General features: G+C 37.8%; 1 protein-coding gene across 1 annotated transcript in view; it reads left to right on the top strand.

The window, feature by feature from the left end:
- Positions 1–16,858, top strand: part of LOC149848252 (serine/threonine-protein kinase BSK1-like) — a 61,600-nt gene that overhangs the window by 38,726 nt on the left and 6,016 nt on the right. The window contains exon 6 of the mRNA XM_089986414.1: positions 14,421–14,609. Within this exon, the coding sequence (XP_089842540.1) occupies positions 14,421–14,609 (189 nt within the window). The remainder of the gene's footprint in view (positions 1–14,420; positions 14,610–16,858) is intronic.

Genomic DNA, 16,858 nt, shown 5'->3' with positions numbered 1-16,858 from the left:
CATTTCCCATAGTTCTTTTTCCCTCTTGATGAGGTGCAAAATTTTTGTTAAAATTTTCTCTAGTGATTGAGAGTTCTGTGTTTTATGCTTTATAGTCCCTGTGACTCGTTCTGGTCCATGTTATTCGTCATTTGTTTATATGTAAGGTAAATTATATGTTGATGAAAATGAATAATGATTTATTTATTGCTGTCATTTACAAATTTGTGCCATTTTAGTTGTCCCTATATCTGAGTATTGAGCTCCAAAAAATTAGATGTTCTGTTTACATGAGATGCATTGTGTTCGAGAGAAACTTATATCATGCATAACCATCCAGAAAAACTGGATTATAGACTGGCAAACAGGCGTATTTGTTGCCATTTATTCTTTATTTTTTTGCTTAAATTGTGTCAATGTTTTTGTTGTATTATTTTCGCTGATTGAACATATACCAAACTTCCTTTAAGGTGACAAGGCTAAGTTGGACAGCTTGTAATATATATATATATATATATATATATATATATATATATATATATATATATATATATATATATAATTTCATGAACTTTCTATGGACTATGGATGCCTGGATGGCAGCATTATAATGCTCTTTCGTAAATACGTTTCTACTTTCTATTTGATCTAGAAAGCTGAACTTCTATGACAACACAATGGTGCATTTCATGTGCTAGAAATTATTGCAGCTGAAAATTGATCTGATTAGAATTTCATCACAATTGCAGAATAAATCCCATTACTTTATGTCATCTGAAATTTAGCTTACATAAAAATGGGGAAATGAACTGCTCAATATCCGGTTAAAAGCAACAAATAATGGTAGCAATAACTTTCATTGGCAGTTTAGATAACTGCTATGGCATCCATTTTATCCAGTCACCAATAGTGTTGGCTATATTTGAATGAGCCAATTACTCATGATACTATATGTTTTCCAGTGAATCTCAGGAAAATCTTAGCATTATATAAACAAATTTGTTATGTTTTCCTTCATGACAACAAGAAAGTCATACAAAGGAAATGAAAAAGTAGAATTTGTTATTTATTATCAGAAGATGTAAAGAAATTGTAGAAAAGTTTTTAAAATATATAAAAAATAAAGAGCAAGACAGATCATATTTAAGTCATAGAAAATAAGAAAAAAATATACTGAAATGATGGTCATATTTTAGAATATATCAAAAATATTTTTTTTATTGAAACGATTTTTATATTGTTTGACAAAAGTATCATGATATCTCGAAATATTGGCAATATCTGTGGCAATGATTTTATCAAGCCATGTGCCTAGCTTCCTTTCTGTAAAAACTCTTCATGAACCTGCAATAAGCAAGAGAGTAACAGAGATATGAAGAATAAAAAGAAGAATGATAGGAACGAGATATCCCAGCAGCCGTGAGAATGAAGGCTTCGATCTATGGTGGTGCCCCTTCTGGTTGTATTTATAATAATCTTGCACATAACTCTAATGTTTCCAGCATTATGACTCTATTCTTCATTATTTACAGCAAATGCCATTACCATAGGATGCCCACATTAATTATACAGGATTACATTATATATAGCCTTATAACTTGGAAGACAAATCTGCCGTTACTGGCTAAGTAGTTTCTATAGTTGGCAACCTAAAACTCAAGGCAAAAATTGTTTAAGACAGAGCAATAAAGAATTTCCAGACCTAGTGGGGAAACCATGTACACTTTGCAAATCTCCATTCAAAAATGCATTTGTTACTTCTGTTTGGTTTATTTTAAACAATTTTTCATGTTCATATTGAGCTTTAGCTTTTCCATTAAGATGTTTAATGTTTTTGACATGTTTGATACATGGGTTATTATGTATGCTTATTTGCTAACGATACACCGGTAAGTTTGATTTTTTGTTAGTAGTAACTCATGATAATTTTTTGATAGGTATGACCCAGAGTTACCGGAAGCGCCTAGGTAAAAGGGGAAGCGCGAAACGTCGCACTTTCGAAGCGTGTAAGAAATGGTGGGTTCCTTGGCACATGCACAAGACCAAGCACAGGAAGAGGAGAGGATACGTAAGAGCTGCAGAATCCTTCACTGGAGGCTGCAGTATTGACATTCCATTAAGTATATAGTGTTACAATTACTAGGGTACGAGAATACCCATTACACAACAATGTAATTTACAATATGCCATTAATATAATAAATGAACATGTGCTTAAATCTGAAATTAGATACACTTGAACCAGTACGTGAATAATGTCTTCTTTTCATCCTCCCTCAAGTTGTACATGGTTTTGAACCATGAACAACTTGCCTTTCAACATCCAAAATCTGTCTTTGATAAGCCCTTTGGTAAACAAGTCAACAACTTGATCAGTAGTTCGAACAAATCCTGATTCAATTTCCTTCTCTTCGACTTTCTGTCTTACAAAATGTTGATCAATTTCAATATGCTTGGCACGACTGTGGTAGATAGGATTGAATGACATGTTGATGGCACTTTGATTGTTACATAAGAGAATACATTTAGATATTGATTCTCCTACTTCTGTCAACAAATGTCTGATCCATGTTACTTCAGCTGTAGCAGCTGCCATTGATCTATATTCTGCTTCGGTACTCGATCTCGCAATAGCCCTTTGTTTCTTACTGCTCCAAGAGATAAGATTTAGGCCAACGAAAACACAATATCCTGAGACTGACCTACGCTCATCTAGATCTCCTGCCCAGTCTGCATCTGTGTATACAAGAAGTTCATGCATGTGACGTTCCTTCATACTATTCTTGTACACAAGACCATCCCCAATAGTTCCCTTCAAATATCGAAGAATGCGTTTAACAACTTCCATATGCCCAATGCGCGGTTCATGCATGAATTGAGATACCTGATTAACTGAATAGATAATATCAAGGCGAGTAAAGGTGAGATATTGAAGCTTCCCTACTATGCTGCGATATTCTGTAGGATTCTTATACAAATCTCTATCTTGGGAACTGAGTTTTTGATGAAGTACATTGGGCGTGCTTAGAGGCTTGCAATCTTTTATACCTGCCTTGCTGAGAGCATCAATAATGTACTTATGTTGAGTAAGTGTCATGCCTTCAACAGTTCTGTCAACTTCTACTCCAAGAAAATATCGCAGTTGACCAAGGTCCTTCATCTTAAACCTGTGATTCAGGAGTTCTTTGACCTACTCAATATGTTCATTAGAGTTACCTGTAATGATTATGTCATCAACATGTATCAATAACAAGGTAACTGTGTCTTTACATTTGAATATGAAAAGAGAATGATCAAGAAGAGACCGACTAAAACCATATTTCTCTATTTCAAGAGAAAAACTATCAAACCAAGATCGGGAGGCTTGCTTTAAACCATATATAGCTCTCTTTAATCTACACACATATTCTTTGGAGTTCCCTTCTGCATACCCCGTGGGTTGCTCCATGTACACTTCGTCCTTTAGAGTTTCATGTAGGAATGCATTTTTTACGTTCAGCTGATTGATAATCCACTGGTGCTCAATAGCCAATGATAATATAATTCGAATAGTGCTCATTTTCACAACCGGACTGAAGGTCTCGTCATAGTCTTGTCCTTGCTTCTGCGTGAATCCCTTGGCAACCAGTCTAGCCTTATATCGTTCAATAATACCATCCGACTTATATTTTATTTTATACACCCACTTGGACCCAACCACATTTCGATCATGTGGTCTGGGAACAATCTCTCAAGTGCCACATTCATAAAGAGCCTCCATTTCTTCATTCATAGCTTCAATCCATCACTTAGAATTTGCTGCTTGATAAAATGTTGTGGGCTGATCTTCCTTACCTAAAGAGGTTAAGAAGAGTTGGAAATCCATAGTGAAGTTCTCATAACTTACCCATCTGTCAATAGGATGTCGGGGTTGAGTGGATCTTCTGGGAACAGAGGAAGAAGAATTCATCTCCTGATCAGAATTGGAGATGGTCCTCTTCTCACGTCGAGAGTAAACAATGCCTTTATACCTTTCGGGAGGCAAGGATAGATCTGAGAGGACACTTTCCTGAGTCCTGTGGAGAGCATCTGACATGTTTCCCTCATCTCTTTGATTACATTCTGAAGGACAAACATCATTAACACTAGAAAAGAGATCAAAGTGTAACCAGGGGTGATAAACTTCAATTTCAGGAAGAGTGTTTACATTGTGGTCAAAATTCAATTCATCAAATACAACATTCCTGGATATTTTGATACACTTGCTCACAGGATCATAGCATCTGTACCCTTTATAATCATCAACATACCCCACAAATCTGTACTTCAAGGCCTTATCCTGAAACTCGTGTCGCAGTGAACTATCAACATGAACATAACATACACACCCGAATACTCGCAAATCATTATAATTTGGATGAACACCATGTAGAGAAAAGTAGGGTGATTTTTTTTCTAGGATATTCATGAGCAATCGGTTTATGATATGAATGGCTGAATGAAAAGCCTCTGCCCATAAGGTAATTGGAAGGTTACTATCATGCATCATGCTCATTGCACTCTCGACAATATGGCGATGCTTGCATTCAACAATCCCATTTTGTTGAGGTGTATGAGGGCAAAACACCTGTCTACGTATTTCATTTGTCTGGAGAAAATTAATAAAGTCATTTGAGGAGAATTCACCCTCTCCATCACATTGGAAACAAAGAATATTATTAAAAAATTGATTTTGAACAAAAAAATGAAAGTTCTGAAATAACTTGAATGTTTCGGATTTACATTTGATAAAGAAAATCCATGTATACCGAGAATAGCTATCAACAAAAATAAGATAATATCTGACGCCAGACATAGAGGGAACTGGAGCCGAACCCCAAACATCCGAACAAATGATTTCAAATGGTCTTGAAGCTCTTTTATTAATAGAATGAAATGAAAGAACATGACTCTTACATTGCAGACAACTTGAACATTTTTTATCATTGACATTTAAACTTAGACTTGACTTGGGAAGAAGACTGCTTGAAACAAGCTTTTGAATGAAACGACTATTACAATGACCCAGACGACCATGCCAAAGATTCGGTTTATTACACTTAGAAAGACTAAAAACATTCTTAGGAAGGGCTGAAGAAGATGATGATGTGAGCTTCAAGGTGAAAGGATTCTCTTGGAACACGTACATATTCTCTTGGCGTTTTCCTTCAGCGAACGTTTCCCTCGTGTGAAGGTCCTTGACACAAACAGAAAAGGGAGTAAACTCAACTAGAGCATTGATGTCATCTACAAGCTTAGAGACAAAGACAATATTTTTCTTGATATTCGGAGCATAAATGACATTTGAAAGAGCAAGGGAAGAAGTAGACATAGGAATGACAGAGTTTCCAATGTGAGAAATATGATGGTGAGACCCATCTTCAGTGACTATACTATTTCTACCAGCATAAGGAACAGGAGTCAGGAGCTTACCAACATCACCAGTGACATGGGTGGCTGCACCAGAATCGACATACCAAGTGCCCTGATCATTTTGTTTTAAATTCAATTAAGCTAGAGCAGATAGTAACAACTCCTTGACTTCACTATTGTTCTTCAATTTATCTGACCCTTTTCTTGTCTCTTGTTGTTTGCCTCTATTTTGAAGATTAAACCAGCAATTAGCTTTGATATGTCCCCTTTTATTGCATAGAAAACAGGTGGGTATAGATCTTTGCCTCTGTCCATTAGGAGGAATATTGAGTGTAGGTAATATTCCACGACTTCCTTGTCCATTTCTTTCTTGTTCTCCTCTTTCTCGAAAATCATACCTACCACGTCCTCGTTCATAGGCAACTCCTGTGGCAAGGACACCGTCTGCCCCAGCTTGAGCATGAGTATCTTCAGAAAATCCCTTCAAGGTCATCTCATATTGTAAAAGTTTGGCACGGTCTTCAAATGTAGGTAAATCTGGTAAACACAATAAAGAAGTAACCATCATATTATAATCCGATCCCAGCCCGCTCAAAGTTTGCTGCACCATATCTCTGTCACTAACTGCACATCTCACGATGGCCAACTGATCTGTAATGGTCTTCATTTTGTTCAAGTATTCCATGATGGTCATGGAGTCCTTCCTCTCAGCATTTGAAACTCTTTCTTCAAAAATAATACTCTGGCCTGAGAAATTTGAGAATATGTCTGAACCAATCGATGCCATAATTGCATTGCAGAACAATCATCTGGAATTGCCACAAGCACCTCCTGTGACAGGGTGAAAGTGCTGTAGGCAACCAAAGCTTGGTCTCGCTTCATCCAGGATATATATTCTGGATTTCTGACATAAGTAATGGAAGTGTCACCCTCTCCAGCCTTGCCATCTTATGATATGAACTCTGGAGTAACAGAAACAGAGCCATCTAGATGTCCAGAAAGATCCTAGCTTCTTATAAATGGGATGAATTGTCTTTTCCAGGTGAGAAAATTGGAGTTATTTAGTTTTTCAGATACAAGTTGACTAAGAAAGTTGGAAGAGAGGCCAGATTGAGAAGAAGAAAGGGAATCCATAGGTGATTAAAGGCTGAGCAAGACTCAGAAATAAAAGAAGTCAGAAACAATACTGGAGTGGAACCAAAGAAGTCAGAACAAAAAACCAGAACTCGGAACTCGGTCTTTTTTTTTTTACGGGTAGCAGACCCAAGACAGAACCAGAGTTATGCAGTAAACTGATCTGTAAAGATCAGTCAATGAAATGCAAAGAGCTGAATATGATTTTTGGAGGTAACATTATTCTAAAATGTAAAGAAAAAGAATATGATATTTTACTCAGATCTGATATTTTACTCAGTTCTGAAGAAAATATCAGATTATGAACAACTTATGAAATCACACAAAGATTTGCTCATGCGTGACCAAAGGAAATCACGTGCGTGACCAAATGAAATCACGTGAAACAGTGTGAGAAAGTGAAAGATTAGATGCAAATAGTTGGGAGATGCAGATTTTTAGAATAAGATCAGTAGATTTCAAAAATAGGGATGCAGATTTTTAGATGAGGAGAGAGAAATAGGGATGAATCATAAATACGTTGACTGGAGAGAATCAATAGATTTCAAGAAGAATAAGAAAAGAAATACCTTGGATGAAGACGTTGGAGAGAGGATCAATGGCTCTGATACCATGTAAGAAATGGTGGGTTCCTTGGCACATGCACAAGACCAAGCACAGGAAGAGGAGATGATACATAAGAGCTGCAGAATCCTTCATTGGAGGTTGCAGTATTGACATTCCATTAAGTATATAGTGTTACAATTACTAGGGTACGAGAATACCCATTACACAACAATGTAATTTACAATATGCCATTAATATAATAAATGAACATGTGCTTAAATCTGAAATTAGATACACTTGAATTGGGTTTGGATCTGATCCAAACCCAGTACGTGAATAATGTCTTCTTTTCAAAGCGCACTTCCCTTTTATGGGAAGCGCGCTTCCCCCACGCTTCCCCATTTTTCTCATTTTTTTTGCTTTCCCCTTGCTTTCGGTTCGCTTCCAAGGTCGCTTCCGGTTCGCTTCCTAGGTCGCTTCCGGTTCGCTTCCTAGGTCGCTTCCGAGACGGTTCGGAATTTTCTTCTAAGTGGTCCCCCGCTTCCTAAATTTTTGAAAGTGCCTCACTTCCCGCTCCCGCTTCCTCGACTAGCAGAAGCTTCTTAGATAGGTGGGAAGCTCGCTTCCCGGAAACTCGCTTCGGAAGCGTGATACTCGCTTCCGAAACTTGATGAAAACCTCGATTCTCCCACATTTCTCCTATGCTTTCCACGCTTCATTTATTCTTATTATATGTTCTCTTACTCAACTTTTCATGTTTTTATGTGTTTTCTCTAACTCTTCTCACTCACTTCCATGTGATTTCGCTAAATTGATTGTCATCATTTTTAGATTTTGTTAAAAATTTAATTCTTACACTAAAAAATCATGAAATGTAATATTATTTACTTTTATTTTAGTTTTTATTTGTGTTTTATTTTTGTTGAGACTAAGAGGTTTTTAGTTAAAAGTTTTTCTAAACTAGTGGTTATTTGAATTTTAATATTTAATGAGGGACTTGAGTGTAATTTCTTTCTTTGGACTCTCTCTATTTAATATAGAGATTAGCCCTAATCTAAAGTAACGAGTTCTCTTTTCTGTACAACTGTCTCTCTCTCTGCCTCGATTTCTGTATTTGTTTTCAGGTCATCTACATGGTATCAAAGCAGTAGATCTCAGGAGCGTGATTGATCTACACCAACGAAAAAAAACCCAAATAAAACTGAAAGGGGTGGAAACAAGTGTGCTGCTCTTTTTTTTTTCTCTGATGACAGAGCTGTGACACGATGATTGTGTGTCATTATGATCTGGATATGACAAGTTTTTTTTTGGTTGCTCGAAAAAAAAAAAAACGAAAGTTTTTGGCTGTCGTGATTTATATGGGAGCAGCTCTCGTGATTTCTATGCTTCTGCGTGCGCATGTTATCGTGGGTTGTGAATCTGGGTGTCGAGTTCTCCTTAAAATATATTTGGGTGTTTGATTTCAGACGTGATTCCCTATTGTGTCGTGATTTTTTTTTCCAGCCGTAACATGCTGACATTGGTCGTGAATCTGGGTGCCGAGTTCCTCTCAGATCTTATTTGGTTGTTCATTTTCAGAACATGAATATCAGCAGTCGTGATTCCTGCTGTGTCGTGATTTTTTTTTTTAGTCGTAGCATGAGTGCTGTGAAAACAGAATGTTAATATCATTTTTTTGTTCGTGGAAGCAACAGGCTTGATTCCCTGCTGTGTGGAAACATATGTTGCTTGTGGGAAGCTTTTAATTAGTACTGTTGCTGGTCGTAGTATTGGCTGATGTGTGATTGTACCATACACTATTGTCTGGGTCACTTGTCGCCTGTCAAGATTTCATTTCTGGTGTGGCAGCCTGTGTAGTCGTGGACTTGCCTGACGTGTGGTTATAACACACGCTGTTCACGTGAGTAAGTCTGATTTTTTTTTTGAAGCTGAAATAGGATTCAATATTCAGTATGGGTGAAACTTCGAAATGTGATTCCAAAATTGAACATATTGGGGAGTATAAGGCTTTTGCAAATCCCTTCTCGTATGGTTCCTTTGTAAGGTTGAATGAAACTAACTATGCCAGGTGGTCCAGAACTTTTATGATGTCGGTATCTGGACATCGTAGAAAACATATTTTGTTGGAAGATGAACCTAATGAAAAGGTTGGAAAATACGTTACTTGGGACGAAGATAATGACATAGTTATTTCATGGATCATGAATAGTGTCGAACCCCATATTGCAGATGGTTTAATTTACTATCATACAACCAAACAAATGTGGGATAATCTTCAAGATACGTACTCACAAGAGACTAATGTGAGTCGTATCCTGCAAGTCGAACAGGAGATATATAATTTGCAGCAGGGAGATCAGACCTCTGCCCAGTACTATGCCTCTGTCAAAGCCGCGTTTGAAAGACTCAATGCTCACAGGCCTCTTTGTTGCTCGAAGCAAAAGGATCATCAAGAACAAACTATGGTTGCTCGGTTTCTTACAGGTCTCTCTTCAGAATTTTCTGTTGCAAAAGTCCAAATGTTGACTGGATCAGATGTACCTACTCTTGCTGATGCATACAATCGTCTGAGTAGACTTGCGATCTCTCTTCCACAATCTCAGTCTGTGACTCAGTCATCTGCTCTTGTTGTCTCGTCTGGTTATGAGCGTGAAAATATTCAGAATATCAGAGGACGAGGTCGTGGTTGAGGTATGAGAGGCAGGGGAAAGCTTCGATGTACATTCTGTGGAAAATCTGGACATTTAGAAGATCGTTGCTGGGATAAGCATGGTCGGCCAACCTCTTCTTCATCAAAGTCATATGCTCCTAAAGCAAATGTTACTACTCTCGAGGCAACAAATGTACAGGATAATATCTCTGCAAGTGACAGTAGTATCACCCTCAGTCGTGCTGAATATGATGAGCTGATAGCTCTTCGCCCCTTGAGTTCAACCCCTCCTGTAGCTGGTGTTGCCTACTCAACAGGAAATCATCTTCATTCGACTGACTCTGGTGCATCCAGACACTTGTGTGGAAATTCACTTGTTTTTTCAGATCTAAAGGATATTAGTATTACTGTTCATCGAGGAGTCTCATTAGCCGATGAGAGTTCCTCCCCGGTTGTTGGTCAGGAAAATATTTCTATATCCTCCTCCTTACAGTTGAAAAATGTTCTTCATGCTCCACACTTTCCTCAAAGTCTACTCTATGTTAGTTGCCTTACAAAAGAACAAAAGTGTAGAGTAATATTTGATCCGATGGGTTGTCATTTTCAGGATTTGCTGACGGGGAAGAAGATTGGTGGAGGCTATGAAGTGAATGGAGTCTACTACCTACATCATCTAGTGGGTAATGTTTATGCTACAGTGGAACACTCATTCAGTCCTGTTCAGTGGCATCGTCGTCTTGGTTATCCTTCATTGTCAAAGCTTCGTTCTGTTTTTCCTCAAATTTCTTCCACTACATCATTTCAGTGTGAAGCATGTCAGCTGGGCAAGCATCATCGAAGTTCGTTCCCTTTGAGTCAGAGTCAATCTAGTAATAATGTTTTTGAACTTCTTCATGCAGATGTATGGGGTCCTAGTAAGATTCCTACTAGGACTCAGTGTCAATATTATCTTGTTATTGTTGATGATTTCTCTAAGTTGTCATGGGTGTTTTTAATAAAAGAACGATTTGAAGTTTCAAGTATTATCAAATCCTTAATTCTTGAAATAAAAACTCAGTTTGAATCTATTCTCAAGATTGTTCGCACTGATAATGCTCTTGAGTTTAAATCAAAAGTTTTGTTACAATTTTACCAAGATCATGGCATCCAACCCCAAACTTCCTGTGCCTATTCGTCTCAACAAAATGTGGTGGCTGAGCGAAAACATCAGCACCTGCTTGATGTTGCCCGGACCATTATGATTCAATCCAATGTTCCTGCGTTATACTGGGGTGATGCGATTACCACTGCTTGTTATCTGATCAACTGCATGCCTTCATCTTCTGTGGGTGATCAAATTCCATTACATGTCCTAAAACCTAATGCCCCACTCTTCTCTTTCTCGCCAAAAATATTTGGATGTGTTTGTTTTGTACACAAACTTAGACCTGACCGTGATAAATTAGCTGCTCAAGCTACAAAATGCATATTTATAGGTTATCCCAAAAATCAAAAGGGATATCGATGTTATGATCCTATTTCTCGCCGAGAGTATGTCAGTGCGGATGTATCTTTCTTGGAATCCACTCCATATTACTCTAGTATCGGTTCCCCGCTGCAGGTAGATCCAGCTGAGTCTTTTCCATTACCTATACCTCCTTTTCCTTTGGAATCTGTGCCCTCATTACCGAACCAAACTTCATCCTCTTTAAGATTTAATAATCCTCCATTGGTATATGTGCGTAGAGCTCCACCTCCGCAAGTGCCTTCATCTTCTTCTTTCCTTGAGGTAAGTTCTACTGACAATAGTGATCTTCATGATGATGATAACAGGCCTATTGCTCTACGCAAGGGGACACGACAATGTACCTTATATCCCATATCTCATTTTGTCTCCGATGCCAGAATTGGAAATCAGATGAAAACTTTTATTTCAGCCTTATCTGCTGAAACTATTCCTCTGAACTATCAACAGGCTGAGCGTGATAACCGCTGGAAGCTGGCCATGCAAGAAGAAATGGATGCTTTAGTATCTCAGCATACATGGGATCTAGTTGATTCCCCAACAGATGCTGACATTGTTGGATGTAAATGGGTATATACAATAAAGTACAAATCTGATGGTTCTATTGAAAGATACAAGGCCAGATTAGTAGCAAAAGGGTATACTCAGACATATGGTATTGATTTCTTTGAAACATTTTCTCCTGTTGCACGGATGAGTACCATTCGTCTTGTTCTCTCAATAGCTGTTCAACGTGGTTGGAGCTTGTACCAATTAGATGTGAAAAATACATTTCTATATGAGGATCTATCTGAGACCGTTTACATGCAACAACCTCCAGGATTCGAGGTTGAGGGGGAGTGTCAAAAGGTGTGTAGATTGAGAAAGATGATTTATGGCTTGAAACAAAGTCCTCGTGCATGGTTTCAAAAGTTGTTTGAAGTGATGTCACGCTTTGGCTTTAATAGGTCAGCAACAGATCATACCCTATTTATCAAGAAAACTAACTCTGGCAGTTGTTATGGTGGTATATGTGGATGACATCATTCTTACAGGAGATGATGTGAAAGCTATTGAAGCCACAAAGGCTCATCTTCAAAAACACTTTGTTACAAAAGACCTTGGTTCACTTAGATATTTTCTGGGTATAGAAGTTGCCAGGAGCCGTAAAGGGATGGTTTTGTCTCAACGGAAGTATGTTCTTGACTTATTAAAGGAAACGAGAATGTTGGGAGCTAAACCAACAAATATTCCCATGGACCATAAAGTTTAGTTTTTGAAGAAGGGTCAAAACCGGTTGATAGCAAAAGCTATCGCTCCCTAGTAGGGAAGCTACTGTATGTAACTGTGACCAGGCCGGATATTGCTTTAGCAGTAAGCAAAGTTAGCTAGTTTATGGACAAACCAACTGAGGTACACTGGAATGCAGCTATAATGATTCTCAGATATCTAAAATTTTCTCCTAGAAAGGGGTTATTCTTCAGGAAAGGTGGAACTCTGGAGATAGTGGCCTATTCTGATGCTGACTATGCAGGATCTATATTGGATAGAAAATCTACCACAGGATTCTGTGTGTTTCTGGGAGACAACTTGATTTCTTGGAGAAGTAAGAAACAAAATGTGGTTTCTAGGTTGAGTGCAGAATCAGAATATCGGGCTATGGCCCAAACAACTGTTGAATTGATGTGGGTTCGTACCAGAGTTACCAGTCGAGGAAGTGGGAGCGGGAAGCGAGGCACTTTCAAAAATTTAGGAAGCGGGGAAGCGTGGGACCACTTAGAAGAAAATTCCGAACCGTCTCGGAAACGACCTAGGAAGCGAACCGGAAGCGAGGGGGAAGCGAAAAAAATGAAAAAAATGGGGAAGCGAGGGGGAAGCGTGGGGGAAGCGCTTCCCATAAAAGGGAAGCGCGCTTCCCAAAAAAGGGGGACGCTTCCCCTCACGCTTCGGAAGTGCGACGTTTCGCGCTTCCGAAGCGCGCTTCGGGGAAGCGCGCTTCCCCTTTTGCCTAGGCGCTTCCGGTAACTCTGGTTCGTACTGTTCTTCATGACCTTCAGGTGAAAGTTTCCTCTCCTATGACCATGATGTGTGATAACAAGGCTGCCACATATGTAGCGAACAATCCTGTCTTTCATGAGAGAACAAAGCACATTGAGGTTGATTGCCACTATGTAAGAGATATGGTGCAAGCTGGTCATATCACTACCAAATATCTAAAGTCGGAAGACCAAGTTGCAGATATGTTTACAAAGCCTCTTGCTAGACCAAATTTCTCAAAATGTTGTGACAAGCTGAGCATGATTGATATCTATGCTTCAGCTTAGGGGGAGTATTGAGACTAAGAGGTTTTTAGTTAAAAGTTTTTCTAAACTAGAGGTTATTTGAATTTTAATATTTAATGAGGGACTTGAGTGTAATTTCTTTCTTTGGACTCTCTCTATTTAATATAGAGATTAGCCCTAATCTAAAGTAACGAGTTCTCTTTTCTATACAGCCGTCTCTCTCTCTCTCTCTGCCTCAGTTTCTGTATTTGTTTTCAGGTCCTCTACAATTTTGATTCTCATTCAATTCTTATATTTCTTTTTTTATTCCTCGCTTTCCGCTTCCTACGCTTCCGCTTTCCGTATTGTTTCCCGCTTCCGCTTCCTAGTCTGGCAACCTTGGGTATGACTCACTAGGCACATGGTTTGATTTAATTTTCTTTAGTATTATACATTTTTATGTTGAAAACATTCACCTGCACTATCATCCCAAAACAAATGCGATGAGCTACTGTCCTCTGATGACCTTATGGGATGTTTGTCTCACCGGAACTTTTTGCTTTTAAGATCCCTACATACAAATAAAACTTCATTCCGTGTCCTCTTAGTCATTTTTTCCAGCAAATCTGAAATCTTTCTAGCATTGTCATGAATATTAGATGATAAGAGATCGGTTTATTGTGCAGATCCAATGAAATTATGCTATAGTTACTGTAAGGTTTTCTCTATACATCTTCCAATTGCTGTTTTTCTTATTATGATTCTGACTGATTATTTGATCTTATAATAGTCTTGCTGGTGTCTTCTTTGAAACTTATATTATAGTTTGATGCTAGTTATTTGATTCAATATATTGAAGTGTTACTATCCTACTTAGTGGATACAGGGTTGTTTTCTCACTAAACCTGAAAAAACTCGTTAGCAGCTTCCATAAGAGCCCTGAACTCATTTTCTTGGCAATGATTATTGATGTGCAGGCGCTTGATGTTATAAGGGGTAAAGATGGCTTGCTTCTTATGGATTCACATTTAGAAGGAAAGTTTTCACCCGAGGAAGGAATGGAAATAGTCAACCTTGCTTCATGTTGTCTACAGTATGAGCCCAAGGAGAGGCCTAATTCATCAGATCTTGTCACATCACTGACACCTTTGCAGTCCAAAAAAGATGTAATCCATTTTCTTTTGCTACAATTGATTGTTTAAGTCACAACCTGTCAATTTCTGACTTCTATAATTCAGTTATTTCTTGTAAATATACAATTGATTGTATATTATATGGCATCAAAGTAGGAAGGTTTTGACAATATCTTGACATCTTTAACCATATTAGATGGTAAGAGCATTCTTTTGACTTTATACTAGGTACAGTTTCATTCCTATGGACTTTGCTTTTCTAGAACTAGGATTTTTTTTCTTTCTTTTTCTGAAAAGTATTTGCTGCATTCCATTTCACCAAAATCCCTTCATTTTACTGTAAAAGGTGAGGCAAGGTCATGATGTTTTGAAATTTAGTAAATTGGTGAGCTTGGTAACTTTCAAATGTATCTGTGTGCAGACATGAACACACACATTTTGACACAACTGAGGTTAATAATAAATCATGATATCTGCTTGTTGTTACCTGTAATAATATTAAGTTCTTATCTCCAAAATCATCTATTCTTTCCTTTTTTTTAAATTTCAAATGTACCCTGGACAACTGGCAGAACACTGCAGCAGCTTAACAAATTTTAGTTATATACGGGGTTATCTTGCTCTAGAGCATGGTAAACTTGTTATGCTCAAAGTTTACACTAACCAGGATCTTCCAAAACAAAAGAATGCCATTATGTACCCATTGTCGAAAATATCATTGCATTTGAGTTTTTTATATTATGGCATTTTTGCATCAGTGTCAGGAGATTATCCTATACGGTCCTGAAACCCTATAAGAACAGAAAATAGTGTAATGAGATATTGTGGAAATATAAAGAGTGCATACAAGCACTTACAATAATGAATAAAAGAGACAATATCACAAGTCCACAAAGGGACAATACAAGCACAAGCCTTTAAGAAGGCAACAATATAAAAAGCCTCTTATTGAGAAGAGAGAAAAGCTCTCAAGGATAAGAATACACAAGGGGTTCACCCCTATTTATACAAGAGGAAGAGGAGGAAAAAGGAGGGCCAAAGGACCTCAAAAGGAGAGCCAAAAGGGGGCTCCCATAGAGTCGTTGGAGCCCCCAACGGTCACGACTCTATGTTGGAGCCCCTTTAGGTCCTCAAAAAAGAATAAAAAAAATTTAGAAAAACAAAAATAAAAATTACATTTAGAAAAAAGGAAAAATAGTTGTTTTCTAAAACAACTATGTGAAATTACAAAAATACCCCTATCGAGTATTGATGTAATATACATCATATATATATATATATATATATATATATATATATATATATATATATATATATATATATATATTAGATACATTTTAACACCTCCCTTCAAACTTTACGGGGGAATGACGGAAAGTTTGCCAAGAAGAAATATGAAGCGAAGAGCCGGAAGAGCTTTAGTGAAGAAGTCCGCCAACTGATATTCTGAAGTGACATATGGCAGAGCAATAGTTCCTCGTAAGAATTCATCACGAACATAGTGGCAATCCATTTCGATATGTTTTGTACGTTCATGAAAAGTATGATTGCTCGCAATATAGATGGCACTCTTGTTGTCGCAACATAACTTTGAGGCTTCGGTAATATCAACACCCATGTCTTTAAGCAAACTGCGAAGCCATACAAGTTCCATTGTCGTGGTTGCCATAGCCCGATACTCAGCTTCAATGGATGACAGTGAAACTTTCTGCTGCTTCTTGCATCGCCAGGCAATCAAAGAGTCCCCTAAAAAGACACAAAAACCAGTAGTTGAGACTCGATCATTGGGATTACCTCCCCAATCCGCATCAGTATAAGCAAGAAGATTCAAGGAAGAAGAGGAGGATAGAAATAACCCTTTATTGATGGTATTCCGAATGTAGCGGATGATTCGGAGAACAACACTCATATGCACAGTTGTAGGAGCATGTTGAAATTGACTAACTGAGTGAACCGCATGAGTGATATCTGGTCTGGTGATGGTTAAATAGGTAAGGGACCCAATGAGTTGTCTGTAAGGTATGGGATCCTCCAGAAGAACCCCATCTTCTAACCGCAATTTGGCATTAATAACCTCGGAAGTCTCTACTTTCTTATCATCAGAGATCCCAGACTTAGAACATATATCTGCAACAAGCTTCATCTGTGACAAAATATATCCTCTAGGAGAATATGCAACCTCAATTCCAAGAAAATATCTGAGAAAACCTAAGTCAGACATATCAAAATTATCTTTTAACATATTTTTAACATTGATAATACTATTTTGATCATTCCCAGTG

Source organism: Nuphar pumila, chromosome 1 (genome assembly GCF_984573655.1).
Source record: "Nuphar pumila chromosome 1, dmNupPumi1.hap1.1, whole genome shotgun sequence".
In the NCBI taxonomy this organism is placed as follows: domain Eukaryota; kingdom Viridiplantae; phylum Streptophyta; class Magnoliopsida; order Nymphaeales; family Nymphaeaceae; genus Nuphar; species Nuphar pumila.
This window is presented reverse-complemented; position numbering and strand designations above follow the sequence as displayed.